At 53.8% G+C, this 19,189-nt stretch overlaps 1 protein-coding gene across 8 annotated transcripts; it reads left to right on the top strand.

Moving 5' to 3' along the window:
* The first annotated feature begins 247 nt into the window (after positions 1-247).
* Positions 248-17,793, top strand: ZNF7 (zinc finger protein 7). 8 transcript variants are annotated; one of them, XM_058565200.1, is made up of 5 exons: positions 248-405; positions 2,434-2,478; positions 2,839-2,998; positions 8,256-8,372; positions 12,714-17,793. In XM_058565200.1, exons 2-5 carry the CDS (start codon positions 2,476-2,478, stop codon positions 14,498-14,500), a joined length of 2,067 nt encoding a protein of 688 aa, XP_058421183.1. In that variant the 5' UTR covers positions 248-405; positions 2,434-2,475; the 3' UTR covers positions 14,501-17,793. The 8 variants fall into 8 exon arrangements, with proteins under 8 accessions (XP_058421183.1, XP_058421182.1, XP_058421181.1 ...); XM_058565199.1 differs by having other exon boundaries at positions 2,431-2,478; XM_058565198.1 differs by having other exon boundaries at positions 249-405; positions 2,872-2,998.
* The last annotated feature ends 1,396 nt before the right edge of the window (positions 17,794-19,189 follow it).

The following is a 19,189-nucleotide window of genomic DNA, read 5'->3' as shown; positions in this document are numbered from 1 at the left end:
CGGGGCTCAGTGAGGATTGTGGGACTGGGGTGCGGACGCCTGAACCCTAACCTCCCCTAGGACCCCAGGAGGGTTGTCTGGGAATTGACTCCGCTCACTTCCTGTCTTTGGTTTGCGCCAGATTTCACTGCGGCTGTGTCAGGAACCCCGGGATCTGGTCATCGACCAGTCGGGTGTCAGGGCCCTCCCGACAAAGAGATCTGCGCTCCCTCTGCCCCGCCCTTCCCGCCGCCGGGCTGACCGTGTGAACGCGGCTCAGGCCCGGCGCAGAGCGCACCCCGGCTGGTGCAGAGGTCGGAGGCGCCGGGGACGCGGAGGCTCCCGAAGACGCAGGAGCGTCCTCCCCGAGTCTTCAGGAGCTGGGCCGCCGAGGTGAGGCTCCCGCCGAGTCCTAAGGAAGCGGGGGTGAGCCCGCCGCCACGGGCAGGGCAGAGCGAGGATCTGGGGGAACACCCGGCACAGACGGCCCCGGGTCCGCATGAAGCTGGGGAGGGGCGGGGGCGCGCGAGGGGAAGCCTGGGCCTGACCTCGGAGCGCGCCGCCCTCCGCCTGGGGTCCGGGTATACGACCCTCGCCTGGGCCTCTCTGCTCCTGGATGGTCCGCACTGTCCTCAGCTCTCGGCTTCGGCGCCCCGGCCCTGCGGTGGTCGGCGCGGACCGCCCGCTCTTTCCACACGGACCCCCAGCCGGGGCCACGGCCTGGGATGGTGCGTTCTGCTGCAGAGACGCCCGGCACACTCAGTGCGGGGACAGCGCCCTTAGACTGGTGACCCGAGGTGCGCCGGGCCGGGGCCGGGCGACCCTCCGGCTTTCCGCCGGTTGTGCCTGGTTCCGCTCTGCCCTGTTGCCTGCGGGGCCTCCGCCTCCCGGGACTCTGGCCGGGTCCCTTCCCTGGGCTCCGGCCACGCCCTCCCCAGGCTCTCTCCTTTCCCTCACGCTCGGGCCCCGCCCCTCCCCGGCGCCCTGGTGGCTGGGCTGGGAACCACCGAGACAGCCGAGCCTCCCAGCCGCCCAGAACGGCCGGAAGTATACGGGCAGGAGCGGGCGCGCGCTCCGAGCCCCGTTTCCGGCGTCGCCGCGCGTGCGGAGCCTCGGGCGGTGCTCGGTGAGGGTGAGTCGGCCCGACGGGTGGGCGCTCTGGGGGGTTTGTCCTCGGCGGAGTGGTTGTAGCCGGCCCCGCGTCCTCCCGCTTCCGACACTGCGGGCCCCGCGCTCCTGCGCTTCTCTTTGGGGAAGCGCGGGCGGCTTGGAGAGGCCGCGGGCGCCTGGCGGGGGAGGTGCTCGAGCTGCAGCCGCCGTGGCTCGTGGGGGCGGGAGGCGTTTGGCCGAGGCCCGCAGGCTCCCCCGGGGCTTTTCCGCCTGGTTTAGGCCAACTCCAGGCGGTCCAGACTCCCATTCCTGCATCACCACCCCCTTCCAGGGCCTCCTTTCCCTTACTTATGCCTCTGGAAGACCTGGACGTAGTGACAGTGGCAAAAAGGGCTGGCCTTGGGCGAGGTCGGCTGTTCGCCTTCTCTGAGACCTGGGTCCCGCTCAGGCCTGCTCTTCTCTACCGGGGACCGGGGGTCCAGCGCTGCCAGCTGCGCTCCTCCTGGCCAGGCCCAGGTGAGGGCCCATCTGAGAGTGGTCGCTGCTGGCTTTATCAGCCTCGCTGTGCCCACGGCCTGGGGCTTCCACCCACAAGCCGCTTTCTGAGCCAAAAAGCTCCCCTAGGAAGCCCAGTTATTCTGACCTCCTGGGAGATGTCTGGGGAGGGGGCCAAGTTGATGTACGCGGGAAAGGGGTTCCTGCATCCTCTCCTCTTTTCCCTATAATCCATCATTCTGGCCCTTGTCTACTCTAATCTCCAGTCACACCATCTTCCCCTTGCAGGCTGTGATCCAGCCCCACTGGCTCATTCAGCCCCATTCCTTTCTGCCTCAGGCCTTTTGCACATGCTGTTCCTGTTGCCTGGAGTGGCCTCCCCACCTCGATCATCTCAAGGAGATGACCTGTCAGACTAAGTCAGAGTTTCCTAATTTAAATGCTTTCAAAGTTTCTTGTACTCCAGCGCTTTCACGGTTGCAATTTTGCGTTTATTTGTGTGGTTATTTAACTCGTCCACTAGACTATGCTTCACGAAGGCAGAGGCCTTGTGCGTTGTTCACTGCTGCATCCTTAGTGCTCAGCTGAGTACCTGCCACACGTGGCAACCACCCCCTATGTGTCTGTGGAGTGATTCACACACACCACATACTGAGAGATGAACAAAGCTCTGGGGGGGCAGATACTCAAGTGCCATAGCCACTTGGGCCCCGCTCTCTGTCTCTGCCAGAGAACATCTGGAGTTGAAGGTGAAGGATCGGAAAACACAGTACCTCCTCAACTAGCCTGGGAGTCGGGGGTGGGGGCCTCCCGCACTCTGATCTCTGACTCTTTCATAACTGCCAGCAGGTCTCTTGGCCAGGACACGTGGATGCCCACCCACCGAGCCTCATGGTAGGAGTCTGACTGCCTCCCCTCACTGGTCCTGTGAGGGCCCCCACCTCCTCCCTTGGGCACCCGCCCTGCCCACTGAGCCTGGGCCTCAACCCTGCCTCGCCCCTCACTGTGGCCCTTGCCAGGCTCAGGCATGCCCGTCCCCAAGGTAGTGAACAAACTCCTGCCCAGGCTGGGGCCCCCGAGGCTCTCAAGGGGGGAGGGTTGTAGGTCACCGTGGTTTGGGTCCCTCCCCCTCCTGGATACTGCCCCTCCCGTCGATGTAGAGCCAGAGGGGCCTGGTGACTGCCTCGCCCAACCCTGTGGTGCCTGTGCCTGAGACACACCGTGAGACGGCACCAGAGTGGGGCTGGCACCCAGGGGTCCCTGGGGTGCTGGTGTGTGTCCTTTCAGGAGGCTGTGACATTTGGTGATGTGGCCGTGCACTTCTCACGGGAAGAGTGGCAGTGTCTGGACCCTGGCCAGAGGGCCCTCTACAAGGAGGTGATGCTGGAAAACCACAGCAGTGTGGCTGGACTAGGTGAGGCTGCACCTCGGGACCCCCTCCCCCTGTGTCCTCAGTCAGCACCCACCTCGCCAGGCCTCTGTCAGAGGTCAGGCCCTCTCAGGCTAAGTGGGGTCTTGGGCCTGTGAGTCCTTGTGGGTCAGAGCTGACCCCGGGAGAGGTCACAGTGAGCCAGGCAGGCTCCGAGCTTTGCACATGTCACATGACTCCATCCTCACGGGGTAGAGGGAATTCTGGGAGCTAATAAAGTAGTGTTTTTGCTTGAGCTAATAGATTAACTTGTTTTAAGACACAGAATCCAAACTAGAAATAGCTCAGACAATAAAAGGGAAATTATTGGCTCGTGGGGTCTAAGGAAATGGTTGCCTGGCAGAGCCAGGGCTGCAGTGATGCCCTGGGGGCCGCTTGTGGATACCCTCAGGGTGCCCCTTGCCCCTCCTGCCCTGCTGGCAGTCATCTTCTCTCATCCCCCCGACCACCAGAGGCAGCCACTCTAGGGCACTTCATGTCCGTCTGTGTTTTGTTTGTGTTCTTGCAAGATGTGCCCTGTTACTTGGAATGCACCTTTATGGAAGGGGTGTATGACCCCTCGCTGCATTGGCTCCCTCCGTCTCCAGCCCCACGGCACGTGAGCACCCTGGACCAGCGAGAGAGTGTCTGGGCTGGGGTCCAGGAGTGGGGTAGGCAGGGGTGAGGTGGTCAGCTAGGTGCCTCTCAGCGTGCTGGCCCAGGCCTGTACCCCTCTGTCCAAGCCAGCCTGGCAGGGCCCAGCTTGACAGATGGTGAGAGCCTGTCATGGTTTGAGCCTGCATTTCTCTGATTCCTGCTGACCCTGAGTGTCTTTTCACTTGTGTTAAGAGTTTTTTCAGTACAGGCTCTTCTCAGAGCCTTGGCCCGTCGTCTACTGGGGGTGCTGGGCCCTATTGATCAAAGGTGTTTATTGTTTCTTGTATTAGATTTCATCGAATCTAAAATGCAGTGTGTTGTGAAACGTCATTATTTTATGTACCATTAAGAGGTAGAAGGCTGCTGGTTATACTGCAACACAATTTTTTCTTATCATTTAAATTTTTATTTTACTTTTTAAGAGTGCTCTTAGACTCATTTAGACATGGTTTAGCATGTGTCACTGAAACAGAAAGAGAAGAACACATGGAGTAAATGGGCTTGGGTATTTTTCATGTCACCTCATGTCCTCTGGTTAATCACTCTGGCTTGGTTTCCACGTCCACACTTTGACCTGATGGCGTCCTGTGGGCCATCAAGAATGTGGGTGATGCAGCCTTTCTTAAGTCGCTGAAGTTTTCTTCAACGAGGCTGATGCTCGCGCTTTCTTGGCCAGCATTTGGCAGCTATTCCTTCCGTGTGGATCTGGTGACAAACCAGACGGCCCCATCGCTGTGCCCATCCTCCTTTCTCAGGTCTGTTGTGTACACGTGCAGGTGACTGAATTGCAGTCAGTGCTCCGGTGACAAACGCTTTGCTTCTCCCGTGTCAAAGGTACGCCCTGCTGCTCTTTTCCAGGGCCTTCTGCTCCTATGCTAACTTCTTGCTTCAGTGTCAAGTCACAGGATAATCTTTTCGAAGATGGGGTGGAGAGCAGTGAAATTCAGCATGTGTTGCCAATGACTCCGCTGAAGTGATGTTGGTCTCAGTAGCTGTGGCCCAGTTTTTGTGCGCATAGGCACAATGGCAAGTCACTGCCACCACCCGACGGATGATGTGGCCCAAGTTTAGAGTACATCATATTCCCTGTAGGTTTGTGCTTTGTCAGCATCTTTTCCCATTTCTTTTGTTTGTTAACTTTGTGAGGTCGGGTTTTAATGTAATTAAATCTGTCAGTTTTTGCCTTATGGGTTGTCCCTTTGAAGTTTTATTTAAAAGTTCTTTCCTGCTCTGAGGTCATCGCCTGCATTTTCTCCTGTGGATTTTATTTTGTATTTGTGAGGAAGATCAGCCCTGAGCTAACATCCATGCTAATCCTCCTCTTTTTGCTGAGGAAGACCAGCTCTGAGCTAACATCATTGCCAATCCTCCTCCTTTTTTTTTTTCCCCAAAGCCCCAGTAGATAGTTGTATGTCATAGTTGCACATCCTGCTAGTTGCTGTATGTGGGATGCGGCCTCAGCATGGCCGGACAAGTGGTGCGTTGGTGCGTGCCCAGGATCTGAACCCGAGCCGCCACTTAACTGCTAAGCCACGGGGTCGGCCCTCTCCTGTGGATTTTATAGTTTATCTTTCTCATTTAGATCTGAGCTCCACGTTTGTGTGCAGAGTTAAGTAAGAATCTTGTTTTATTTTTGTCCACACTGAGCCATTTCCCCAGCATCATCCGCTAAACAATCCATCTTTTCCCGTGGATTTGTGGAACCACCTTTTTCTTGTGTGCAATGGTGTGTTTCTTTTTTTTTTTGAGGAAGATCAGCCCTGAGCTAACATCCATGCCAATCCTCCTGTTTTTGCTCAGGAAGACCGACCGGCCCTGAGCTAACATCTATTGCCAATCCTCCTCCCTTTTTGTCCCTTTTTCTCCCCAAAGCCTCAGTAGATAGTGGTATGTCATAATTGCCCATCCCTCTAGTTGCTGTATGTGGAACGCCGCCTCAGTGTGGCTGGACAAGCGGTGCGTCAGTGCGCGCCCAGGATCCGGGCTTGGGCTGCCAGCAGTGGAGCACGCACACCTAACCACCAAGCCACGGGGCCGGCCCCGCAATGGTGTGTTTCTGACCCTGGCCTCTTCCTCGGTCTCTTATGAGCCAGCTCGCCACTGTTTGGTTGGTTGTTTTCTTTTTATTCTTTTTAAAATTTCACTTACCTACTCATGGGTAATAGGATAATTGTTTCAGATAAATTTAGAATAAGTTTGCATTCCTTAAAAATTGCACTGGAATTTTTCTTGGGAGTGCTTTGTATTTGTGGATACTATGAAGAGGGCTAACATCTTTCTGATGTTAACTGTTCCCATCCAAGACAATGGAATGTGTCTCCATTTATTCCACCTACCTTCTGCGTCCTTTATTAGAGTTCTGGAATTTTCTCCAGAGTGGTCTGGGTTTTGGCTGATTTGTGAATGTATCTTTTTTATGTGACTATATTTTTAGCTGGTTATTGCTGTTGTGCAGAAATGCTGTTGGTTTTGGAGGGTTGATCTTGTATTTGGCAGCTTAGTTGAACTCCTTGTTGTGTTCCAGGAGGAGGGGCCTGCAGGTGAGAGTTTAGTATTTTCTCTCCCTGCCCCCATGTATCCTGACCTGTAGCAGTGCCCAGAGCACCGGGGCTGTGTTAGACAGGACTGCCGAGTGCAGGCCTGTTTTGTTCCTGATTTTAAAGGGAATGGATCTAATTAAGAACAGAAGTAGTTGGCTAAGGAGTTTTGTTTTTAATTATAAATAAGTGTATCAAGTTGTGAATTCTTTTTCTGTGTCAATTGAGGTACTCATGATTTTTTTTCTTTAGTCTATTACTGTAGTAAATTACATTGACATTTTTTGTATTCCTGGAATAAACCTTACTTAAATCATGATATTTACATATAAATTTTGATACCCTTTTGGACTCAGCTAACTAGTATTGTATCTTGGATTTTTGCATCCCTGTTAATAAGCGAAATGGACTTATGTTTCTTTTTGTGAATTATATAGTTTTGGCATTTTTTGGCAAATGGCATTTGGCATAGAAGTTTCATAAAATGAGCTGGGCAGCTTTTGCTATCTTTTTAAATTTCTGGATGAATTTACATAGATGGAATTAATTGAACCTCCACGATTTTGGTAGAACTCACCTGTAAAAGCGTCTGGGCCTTGGGCCCTTGGGGAGGGAGGCCTCCCATTAGCATACTTTCTTTAATACTTAATGGTTATCAAGCTGGTGGATTTCCTCCTGTGCTAATTTCGTCATTTCTAGTTTTTCTACAAATTGATTGATTCATTTAGATTTTCAATTTTTTTAGCATGTATTTGTTCATAGTACTCTTTTTATTTTTAATCTCTGTTTGTGGTTGTTTCCCTTCTTTATTTTATTTCTTGGTGGTGTCTTTTCGCTTTTGACCTTGATGGATTTTGCCACAAGACTTGTAATTCATCTTTTCAGAGAAGCAGCTTTCAGTTTTGCTGATCTTTGGTGGGGTGGGTGGAGGTTGTTAGGTCTTTGTTCTCTATTTCATTGAATCCTGCCCCACCTTTACTATTTTCTTCCTTTTTATTTTTTTGGGTTTGCTGTGTTGTTTTGTTCTCAAATTCTTGAATTTAATATTTACCTTATTTGTGTTTAACCATTTTTATTTGTAGTCAGTGTATTTAAAAAGGTAAAATTTTATCTTTGAGTACTGCTTCAGCTGCATCCTACAAATTTTGACTTCTTGTAAATACAGTTGCCTCTTAGTATTTCATTGTTTAGTGTCCAGTAGCCAGTGGTTTTGAGCTGGCTGTCATGATGGCCTTCACGTTCAGTCGTATTTTGTTGGACGTGCAGCCTGTGGACTGCCGTGACTCCCTTCATGGCTGGCCCAAGGATGTTTCTCTGAGCATTCCACGTGAGCGTTCCATGTGCTTCCTGCCTGCACCTGAGGCCTGCGACCTCGGGTCTTTCTGCCGGCCCTTCTCCACCCCATGGCCGGAAGCTGGAGGGAAGCACCAACCAGAGGGCCCTGGACGGGCTGGGAGCACGCAGCCGGCCCCCAGCATGGGGGCTGGTGGCCCCCAAAGGCGGGTGTTAGGTGGGCGCCACAGGTCTGCACCGCTCACCAGTCTGCCGAAGCCCCCAGGGCTTCACACAAGGTCATGAGGCTGGGGGTGACCGCGTGAGGTTTGCACCTTAGCACCTTCTGGTTTGAAATCCGTTTCATTCGTTGGTTTATTTTTGTTGTTGCTCTTGTCTTGTTCCTTAGGCACCCTGGCTCTGGAAGTGTCCCTGCCCTCTGCACTGAGGGACGGCACGTCTCTGCCGAGGGAAGTGCTGGCAGTGCCTGGCTTCTTTCTCTGCAGGATAGAGCCGGCCAGTTCTTTGCAGACTCTTTGGTGACAGGGTACCCTGGGGATCCTGGCCCTGCTGCAGATGGGGACAGGCTGGGAGTCCAGGCATCCATTGCTGTCCAGCCTCAGGAGCTGGACAGATCTGGACAGAGAGGGCCACTGCCCAGACTCTCACCCCCTGATGCTCCCTTCACAGGCTCTGCCTGCACCCCAGCCCTCACCCCTTTACTCCTAGAAACCAGGGGGCTGAGCTGTGTGCTCCCAGTCACGCTGACACCATCTCATTCTCTGCCGTCCCCACAGCAGGATTCCTGGTCTTCAAGCCTGAGCTGATCTCCCGGCTGGAGCAGGGGCAGGAGCCATGGGTCCTCGACCTGCAGGGAGCAGAGGGGAGAGAGGTGCCAAGGACCTCCCAGACGGGTGAGACTCAGGCCTGTGGCAGAGAAGCTTCCAGATGCAGGGGTGAGGAGGGGTTCAGAAAACCTACGCCCAGCAAGGTGGCAGGCTGGAGGCGGACCCCAGGGACCAACCATGCAGGTTTGCTGGGCTGCCATGAGGCCATGGGGTGGGCCCGTTGACGGAAGCATAGACCAGCCGTGGGGCTGCCTCGGGAGAAACGGGACTACAGAAAGGCAAGGACACAAAACACCTTTTCGTTATGACAAAAACAAAGTTTGTTTTTCCGCCACATTTTGTTCAGTTTCTAATTTTATTAATACTCTTACTGAGCAAAGGTACAAACATGTGGATCCGAGGGAGGCACTAAGCTTGGCTTTGAGCAGCCTCTCAGGTGAACATCAGCTTTCCCTGATGGCCCGCCCCAGCCCCCTAGCAGCTCCCTCTAGAGCTCATCAGGGCCCTGGGTGACCCCAGCCTCTCAGATCAGGCTCCAGGCGGTGTTAGTTTCCTGGGCTGCTGTAGCAAAGCAGCACAAACTGGAGGCTTAAAACAACAGACTTGTTGTCTCACAAGAGAGACAGAGGTCTCTTGTGAGACCTTTGGGGGCCAGAGGTCTGAAATCCAGGCATCGGCAGGGTCGTGTCCCCTCTGAAACCTGTAGGAGAGGGCCCTTCCTGCCTCTTGCAGCTTCTCTGGCCCCAGGCGTTCCTGGGGGCTTGTGGCTGCATCACTCCAATCCTCTGTCACACGGCCTTGTCCTTGTGTCTCTGTCTTCTCACAAGGGACCAGCATATTGGATTAGGGCCCACCCTACTCCTGCATGACCTCGTCTTAACTAACTCTATCTCAGCAAATCCTTTTTACAAATAAGGTCGTATTCTAAAGTCCTGGGGTTGGAGGTTAAGCACATCTCTCGGGCACAGTCAGCCCATGACAGGGGCACCTGCCCCCTCACAGCGTTGGCTCCCATGGGGCCCTCTTGGAGTGATGCCATCACCTCCAGCCTTGGCTGAGCCTCCCTGGCAGACACGTCACCCAGTTAGGTCAGGGAGCTGGGTTGCCTGCGTCCTGACCAAAGAAAGGAAGTCCTCCTTCTTGCCAGCCTCAGTGTCCCATAGTCACTGCTGCAACAGGGCTGGGCCTGGCCCCCACGTGGTGGTCTCTGGGGCTGTCGGGAAGCAATCGGGAGACTCAGCATTGTGACAGTTCAGGGGTGCTCTTCCTGCCTGGAAGGGCCTCCTGGAAACGGGTCACCGAGTCTGAGGCCTCTTCACACACACCACTGTGAGGACGGTGGCGAAAGTGTGGGCCGGAGTGTTGGGAGCCTTGACCCCACACCCTGCCCCTGGCATCCTTGGCTCCATAACTGAGGGCCCTGCCTTCTTGTTCAGGCCCCTTTCTGATCCTTCCTGGGAGGAAGGTGAAGCTATAGCCTGGCCCAGTTAAAACCCAGCCCCCGATTAAATATTTCCAAGGTTGGGGGAGACTTCAAAGAGGGCACCATGGAGAAGAGCCAGCCAGAGTTGGCAGAGTTAGGTAGTGCAACGGGTTTGTGTGCAGCAAACGGTTTTTATGGTTACAAGGTGACAACAGAGAACATCCCTGTGATGAGACTAGAGCTGCTCACGTTTCTGAGCACACAGGGCAGGAGGCCAGCCTCGGAGATGGACGTGGGAACATGCCAGAAAAATGTACATGCCCAGAGGTGTTACTTATGCCTGGCTGGTGCAGGGTGGCGGGAGAAGGCAGGGCCTGTGGCTGTGGCCCCACCCTCCATCACAGCCACCCCTGTTGCTAGTGGCCTTGGTGCCTGTCAGCCAGCAGGAATACACATCCCTTCTTGGAGGGAAAACCACCTCCAGAATGAGGCTCTGTTTTTCAGTATGTGCATCTTCTCAGAGGTTACCCAGAGCTCGTACAGAAGGGCTTTCATGCTCCAGGGAAAGGAGAGGAACCCTGGGCCTCAGTCACGGGTCCCCGAGGGGCCTTGTGGGCAGCATTGTAGATAAACAGCCAGACACTAGTTAAAGTGGTGAGGACAGATTTCAGCCCATAGTAATGGCTGCAGTGGGGAAGAGTCCAGCGTGGGCTAACTCAGTGTCTGTGTTCAGAGGTGCCCGAGGCAGGTGGAGGCAAGTGGGGCTGCAGAGCCAGGGGAGGGACAGGTTACAACAGCAGGCTGGGGCCGGTCCAGGTGACCCGCCTAGCACTTGTGGAAGTTGGGACCTACCTTCCCACAGTCGGGAGATGGCCTATCCTCAGGTGTGACTGGGGCAAGCAGTAGGTTCTTCTAGAGGCCTTGAGTTTTCTCAGGCAGGTGCTTTAGGGGGGCTGGGTCATCCTAGGGACATGGCCTTGAGTATTTCATCCTTGCAGGCCTGGTCGAGAAGAGCTGGGCTTGTCGGGAGAGGGTCTTTGTCAGAGGAGGCTGTCGCTGGTAAGTGGGGCAGGAAGAGATGGGCTGTGCTTCGTGAGGTGTGATGTGGGCCTGGAGGGAGGGAGCGTGTGGTGAGCTGATCCAGACAGGAGGCTGTGGGCCATGGAAGGCAGGGCCGTGTAGGGAGGTGAGAACCTCATAATGTCACCCAGCCTCCTGCAGACCAAGTTACAGGGAACCAGGGGGAGGCCGACTCCAGAGCGGGTAGGCGGTCTGTGGCGTCCTCGTCCTGCTTCATGTGGCATTTGCTTTCTTTCTCTTGTGCAGCCGGGTCCTGGGCTCATGGCTGGCTCGGCAGGCAGGCATCTCCACCGTGCTTTCGTGGCCGCCTGTAGGGCCTGTGCGTTCCAGTGGGAGGCAGAGGAGAGCGGTACTGTGTGGCTGCTCCCGCCCTGCTGAAGGAGCAGGTTTGCAAGGTGGTGTGACTGTGTGGCGAAGACCAGGCGGGAGATGTCCTGTGTCTTGAGGGCACGGAGAGGTTGAAAGAGCGTGGATTTGGAGAACAGACCTGGGTCCATTCCTGAACCTCTCATTAGCTGTGTGACAATGGGCAAGTTGCTTAACCTCTCTGAGCCACAAGATCCTTATCTGTGGGGTGGCGATTCCACTACTGACCTCATTGGGTTGTTGTAAAGACTGATTGAGGAATGACCAGGAACTGTTCCTTGTTCATAGAAGATGCTTGTGCACGGTGGCCCCTTCCACACCCCAGGACTGACGGAGATGTAGATCACTGTAGCTGGAGATGGCGCTGATGCTGGGGGCTAGCAGTAGCCCTGTATCTGGGCCCTTGGGTTTCACTGTGGGGTAGAAACGGGCTGGTTATGATTCTGGTTATGAAATTGGTTATGATGCTGGTTTTGAAGTTGGTTATGAAACTGGTTGTGACGTGGGTATGATTCTAGTTGTATTGCTGGTTATAAACCTGGTTATGAGGTTAGTTATGATGCTGGTTATGAAGCTGGTTATGACCCTGGTTATGAAGGTGGTTATGAAACTGCTTGTGATGGTGGTTATGATTTGGTTGTGATGCTGGTTGTAACACTGGTTATGAAGCTGGTTGTGACCCTGATTGTGATCATGGACACCAGGGAGGTTGTCTGACTTCAGCAAAGGTGCTCTCTGGGATTGCAGGGTAGGAAGCAGGCCGACACTTATTTGTAGAGTCCAGAAGGAAAGTGGACGTCAGGAAGGCCTCATGGGGGCCAGGCAGGAGTAGGCGGACCTTCCAGAAACCAAAGGGAAGGGGAAGTCAGTCTGGGCCAGTGGGTGTGGCCCCTTGGAAGCCATGGGGCAGACTAGCATGGGACAGGGTCAGGCGCAAGTCAGAGGGAGTGGCTTGGCAGTAGCTGGAGGAAGCAGAGTTCAGGCCTGGGGTCCCGCTCAGAAACCCATGATGCCCAGCCCTCTCAGGCTAACCCTTGTACCCCCTCAGCAGCTCTTCTGCCTCACCTTTCTCAGTACTTACCCATCCCTCTGTTCATAGTTGTAAATCCCTCTTTCCTCATTCTCTACCTCCTCTGGACCCAGGAGCCTCTGACCTCTCAGCCTAATCCTGCCTCTCACTGCACTTCCCACCCTCTCAGGCTCACTTGGCTTCTTCGTGGGTTTTTCCTTGTACCAGTTCCCTGTGGCATGAGCCTCTCTGCTGTGTATCCCCCGTGTAGGTGGGTGGTTCTTAGCCCTCTGCCAAGTACACAGTAGTTGAAGGAATGCATGAAGTAAAAAGTATGAATGAAATGAAATTTTGAGAGCTGTCACAGGTGTCGACTTCTTGTGGCGTCTTCCCAAGTGGGGTGTGTCGGTGCTTGGCGGAGGCCATCCTGGGAGGGAGCTCAGTTCCCGGGGATGCTCTGAACCCCACGCCCATCTCATCCTTTCTCTGAACACAGGGATAAGGAGCGTTTCATTTTCTGTCTTTCCAGATTCCACAATTAGGACTGATAGTGAGCAGGCCTGTGAGGACGTGGACGTTCTGAGAGCGGAATCCCGTGCGGTGAGGGTCAGAATCCCCCCACAGAGTCCTGGCATTGGAGACGCCTCTGATTCTGAGGTCTGGTCAGAGAGGAAGCCAGGCTTCCTCTTCCAGAGAAACCGCTTAAACACAGGGACCGTGACTCCCAGGAAGACCTTTGCCAAGGAGGACGCCCAGGGACGTGGCGAGCTGGGGAGCAGTGGTGGCCTGCGTTGTCAGCCGGGTAAAAGTCAGGGCAGTACTGCAGAAGGGGCATCCCGAAGATGTGACATGTGTGGCAGGAGCTTCAGATCTGCTTCCAGTGTTGCTCTGCATCAGGAAATCAGCACACAGAAGAGACCTAGCAGATGTCACGAGTGCCAAAAAAAAGTATCTGATTGCTTACAGGGGAAACATCAAAGTAACTGCCATGGAGAGAAGCCATATGAATGTGAGGAATGTGGGAAAGTCTTCCGATTGTGCTCACAGCTTAATCAGCATCAGAGAATCCACACTGGAGAGAAGCCATTCAAATGCACTGAGTGTGGAAAAGCCTTTCGCCTGAGCTCAAAACTTATTCAGCATCAAAGAATTCATACTGGAGAGAAGCCCTACAGGTGCGAGGAATGTGGAAAAGCCTTTGGTCAGAGCTCCAGCCTCATCCACCATCAGAGGGTCCACACGGGAGAGAGGCCCTATGGCTGCCGGGAGTGTGGGAAGGGCTTCAGCCAGCAGTCGCAGCTGGTCAGACACCAGAGGACTCACACTGGAGAGAGGCCCTACCCATGCCAGGAGTGTGGGAAGGCCTTCAGCCAGAGCTCAACCCTCTCTCAGCACCAGCGGATGCACGCTGGAGAGAAACCCCAAGCCCCAAGAACCCTGGATAGTCCCAGTCTTATTGCCCATCAGAGGATCCATGCTGCAGAGAAGCCGTTTAAGTGCGATGAGTGTGGGAAGGCTTTCAGGTGGGTCTCTCGCCTCAGCCAGCATCAGCTGACTCACACTGGAGAGAAGCCTTACAAGTGCAACAAGTGTGCAAAAGCCTTCGGTTGTAGCTCCCGGCTTATTCGCCACCAGAGGACTCACACTGGAGAAAAACCATTTAAATGTGATGAGTGTGGGAAAGGCTTTGTCCAGGGTTCACACCTGATTCAGCACCAGAGAATTCACACTGGAGAGAAACCCTATGAGTGTAGTGACTGTGGAAAGGCCTTCAGCCAGAGCTCCAGCCTCATTTACCATCAGAGAATCCATAAGGGAGAGAAGCCCTACGAGTGCCTCGAGTGTGGGAAAGCTTTCAGCATGAGCACACAGCTCACCATACATCAGAGGGTCCACACAGGGGAGAGACCCTACAAATGCAGTGAGTGTGGGAAAGCCTTCAGTCAGAACTCCACCCTTTTCCAGCACCAGATAATTCATGCTGGAGTGAAGCCCTATGGATGTAGTGAGTGTGGGAAAGCCTTCAGTCGGAGTTCCTATCTTATTGAGCACCAGAGAATACACACTCGAGCCCAGTGGTATCATGAATATGGGAATACCCTGGAAGGTTCTGCCCCCGTGAGCCGTAAAAAAACTAATACTGTAAAGAAACTGCATAAATGTAATGAATGTGAGAAAATATTCAGATGGCGCTCACATCTAATTATACATCAGAGAATTCATACTGGAGAGAAACCTTATAAATGTAATGAATGTGGCAAAGCCTTTAATCGGAGCTCAAGGCTGACTCAGCATCAGAAAATTCACATGGGATAGACCTTTGTAATTCTGTATAAATGTGAATAAACCTACAGCCTTAACTTACTTATTTTATATGGGATCATTTATAATGAGAAAGATTTAGAACATTGGGAAAGATTCAGAATTGCTCTCTTGAGAATATCCAGAGATAATACAAAGTGTATGTTCATTTGCTGGAATGTTTGACTTTGTCCTGTTCCATGAAGCCTGTGTCCCTCGCGTCAGGGTACATGTGTGCAGAGTTCTGAGTTCACCGAGGGGAGGCCCCAGGTCCTGTGGATGAGAAAAGCCTGGTGAGCTCTGCCAGACGAGCAGGTGGAAAGGACTTACCCAGAATGTCCTCCTTTAAGCACCAGTTTCTCAGCCTGGCTTCAGTGGTCAGGATGTGTTAGCTCATGTTAGTGGAAGTCCAGAATAGGCGTGCGGAGAATTCCGTCGTGCCTTCTTCACTGACTCCTTTTCGTTAAATCGCATCCCCCGTCAGAGCACCCCAGGGATGCAGCCATGCAAGGCCAGAGCACCCGGGTGCTGGCCTCTGCGGAGAAGCCGGTCAGCGTGACTGCCGTTCCTCAAGGGTGGACGTGCACGGGCCCTCCAGAAACAGCACCTGGGCCTGGGGACCTGCTCTGTAACTGTGGGGTGCTGCTTGCCCTCCCCGAGATCCAGAGCCTGTCTGCCTCTCTCAGCGTTGTCATGGGGTGGTTACAAGAGTTAAGCTGTGTAAAAGAACTCCTCTCACCAGGCGAGTACAAGCAGCCGCTTGCATCACACCCCTGCTCCTCCCACTGCAGACCCCGAGCCTGTGTCTCCAGCCACACCGAGCGTGTGGGCCTGGGCCTCAGCACTGCGGGAGCGTCTTCTCGCAGCCCGGCAGATCACGCAGAGGCCAGGGTGTGCACTGTTGACTGCTGCTTACCACACTTCCTCAGAACTCCTGCCATGCAAACTGCCAGCTGGGAGGGTCTGTGAGCCGGCAGGTGAGCCTGGTGCCTTTGCACGGAGGTTGGCTGGAGACGGAGACTGCTGAGCAGGAGTCGGCATGTTGGCGTGGTCACGTCGGTTCCCAAGTCCCACAGGGTGACGGCCCCAGTGGTGCCGTGTACACTGCGTGTGTGTTGCCAAGAAACAGCTTGGGGAGTCACCACGTTGATAGTGAGCAGTGAGCAGGCCTGCTCGCTCTGTTGGGAGCTGGCAGGGTGGGGCCTTTACCTCATCCCTCAGGGTTTCCTGCCAACACAGCCTTGAGAAACGGCCCCGGTGAAGAGTGGTCAGGGCCACTTGGTGCTCTTGCACTCGCGGGTAAGAACATGCGGGGAGGTTACCTCTCCCAGCACTCGGCCCTGTGCCCGGAGGCTTTCTTGCCAGAACTTGAGTTTTCACATGGGTCGGCCACTCCGTCAGCCACTCTGGTGAATCTGACAGACAGGCTGGGATCTCTTTGTCTCACAGAGCATCTAATTAAGGCCTCCAGATGAGGCCGGCCTGCAGTATTGACCCCAGCCCTGCCCCAAGGTCCTGGACCCACCAGCTGAACAATTCCAGAGGACCAGGAGTCTTACTCAGATGGGCTACCACCCAGTACCACCCACTCAGGACCTGCCGATCTTTGGTGTCATTGCCAGTAATCACAGGGGCAGTATCTGGGCCCCAGTGACCCCCCCCCCCCACTTCAGATGGAGAAGCCCATTTCTTGCACATATAGGCAGGTAACCAGAGGGGGACGGGTCACTTCAGAATTTGTTGCAACACTTATTTGGGTCACCATCACCCTGGGTTTTGGTTGAGCCCATGGGCAGATCCCCGAGACATTGCAGCCTTGATCATGCGTGGCACAGCCCCAGAGTAGGTTACAGATTTGTATCAGGTGAAACAAGTGCTGGCCCCTTGTTTGCACTGGGAGTTTCCAGAGCTTTTTGGTGGCATTGGGAACAGCAGAGTTCAGGACGGTCGAGTCCATGGGAGTTGTTTCCAGCACGTGGACAGGGATCTCAGCCCTGCAGTAGGTCAGCCTGGTTGCCGGCGCAGCTGCTAAGCCAGGCGCACGTGTCACGTGTTCTCTGGCTGCAGTGTGGTTCTGGGGATGAAGGTTGTCCCCCAACCTGCACCTGCACCTTCCCTCCCCAGGTGCCAGGACGCCGTGAAATCTGTGCCCAGTTCAGTACACGGAAGTGTCTCCAGCTGTCCCCTCGTCCACCCAGAACTTGTGTCCAGAAGGGTCAAGACCAGAGGGCCAGGAACTTGTGTAAACTGCAGAGATTATGGACATGATGTCCCCCACCTTGGCTGCTGTGCTCAACTAGATGGTCACCACCTTCAGGTCTGGACAGGGGTGGGCCCTATCTGAATGGGCTGTAAATATTCCAGGCTCTGTGGGTCACCCAACAAGGAGCCAAGAGTCACAGTCCTGGTTGGACACGCCACACTCCTGCTATCTCTGGCACCTGGTGCTGTTGTGTGCTGACAGGGCTTCTCCAAACGAACCCACCTCCCTCGCCGCCTCCCAGCCCACATGCTGTAGGAAGGCAACTTGGTCACTGAATGCGCCGTCCTCAGAAGGGAATCATCTCCCAGCCACTTCCCAGGTGATGACGAGACAAAGCCGTGGAAGGTTATATGGACTCCCCCAGATTCCACCCTGGGCTTAATGCTGCCTTCTTTCCCCTAACAGCAACCACAGGCTGGCCAAAAAGGGGCCCAAGGCTTCACCCTTCAATCCCTCCAGCACCTGAACCCTGTGGACTGACAGGGTTCTAGATCAGGGGCTGGCAAACTATGGCCTGTGGGCCAGATGCAGTCTGCTGCCTGCTCTTGTGCAGCCTGTTAAAGTAATCAAACCCAGGCCATTAGACTGGTGGCCCTAATGGCTCGGTACCCATGTGAGCAGACCGAAACCTAAGCCAGAGTCACTTCCTGTAAATGCATTCATATCAGAGACAATGCAATTTGGAAACAGCCAATCACCAACAGCCAAGGAGGCTTTCCCCAATGAGGCGACTGCTTGAGCTACAGCCAGTCGGTTTCCTTGCTCTGCTTCTGCGTCTTCTCTATAGAGGCCCCTCCCAGCTCCTGTTGACACAGCGCTCCTGACCACGTTCGGTTTGGTGCTGCTGGTTCCAGTCCACGTCTGCTCAAACACACTTCAGGGTTTTAATATGCCTCAGTTTACCTTTTAACAGGCCTAAGAGCTAAGAGTGATTTTTACATTTTTAAATGTTGAGGGAAAAAAAACAAGACTTTTGTGACATTTGAAAATCATATTGAAATCAAATTTCCGTGTGACCAAATAAAGCTTCCTGGCACACAGCTGGCCCATGTGTTTGCGATCACCTCTGGCCGCTCTGGTGCTGCGAGAGCCGAGTTCACCACACTAGCCGTCTCACCTTGTTAACTTGGGGAGAAATGTCATGCCCTCTAGCCTTGGAGAAATGATTTTTTTCTCTCAACTCTTTTTTTTTTTTGTGAGGAAGATCAGCCCTGAGCTAACATCCATGCTAATCCTCTTTGCTGAGGAGGAGGGGCTCTGAGCTAACATCTATTGCCAATCCTCCTCCTTTTTTTTTTCCCCAAAGCCCCAGTAGATAGTTGTATGTCATAGTTGCACATCCTTCTAGTTGCTGTATGTGGGACGCGGCCTCAGCATGGCTGGAGAAGCAGTGCCTCGGTGCGCCCCCAGGATCTGAACCTGGGCTGCCAGTAGCGGAGCGCACGTACTTAACCACTAAGCCACCGGGCTGGCCCTCTCTCAACTCTTAATGTGCTTTGTTCACTTAAACGTCCCAATACAACTGAGAATTCAATGGAAAAGCCTACAGCCCTGTGTTCCAGTCTAAAGACCAGCTGCAGAAGTATGGGATGTGGAGTCCATGTGAAAAGGATGCCTGATACTTGAGGGCTTGCTTGGCGTGACATTTTGAATTCAGACTACTGCACAGGTTTGAGGTCCCAGGAATGCTCGAGAAGCTTCCGTGCATGTCACGTGTGCTGCTGGTTCTTTTTCGAGGAGAGAGGAGGAGGGCTATCCGTAGGGTGGTGCACATTTTGGGATATTCTGTTCTACTTTCAAGCTATATTTCCCAATTTGGGCTTCAGTATATATGATGGTAAACTCATTTTAAGAATTTTCAGAACTCTGTTTCAGGGTAGATTTTAAAATACTCTGGATTTCTCTCTTGGAGACAGTAAATTAAACCCATGACTTTGACCTGAAATTGCTTTTTATCTCAATTATCAGATTAAGCTTTGATATGTGACATTGGATTGGAACTATTTTGAGCTTGCTGGAAGCTTCACAAATAAAGTGGAGGTGGGGGTCAGAGCCCAGGTGGGTTTACACATCCCTGTATCCCCAGTGCGTGCGGCTTACACTCAGAGCCTGGGAAATGTTTGTTCAATGAATGAATGATGCATTTGGGGAGCCTCCAGGCTTTGAGGTCAGGACGTTAGGGAGAGGAAATACCCGGCTTCAAGAGTTTCCACAGAGACCTAAATAAGGTCAACAAAACTGAAAGGTAATTTTCCAGGTGTGAACATCTGTTCTCTGCAAGGCCTTGTGCGGGCCTGGGGGCAAAGGTGGACGGGGCCAGCCCCTGTCCTCGAGTCCGGGTCTGTGGTGGAGACTGACCACAGATGAGGGTGGACAGTCCCTCTGTAGCCTGGGGGAGTCCTGTGGGCACACAAGATCTGCCCACCCGAGCCTCGAGACAG

This window comes from Diceros bicornis, chromosome 21 (assembly GCF_020826845.1).
Source record: "Diceros bicornis minor isolate mBicDic1 chromosome 21, mDicBic1.mat.cur, whole genome shotgun sequence".
Taxonomy (NCBI): domain Eukaryota; kingdom Metazoa; phylum Chordata; class Mammalia; order Perissodactyla; family Rhinocerotidae; genus Diceros; species Diceros bicornis.
Note: the sequence above shows the minus strand (reverse complement) of the source record. Positions and strands in the feature narration are given on the sequence as shown.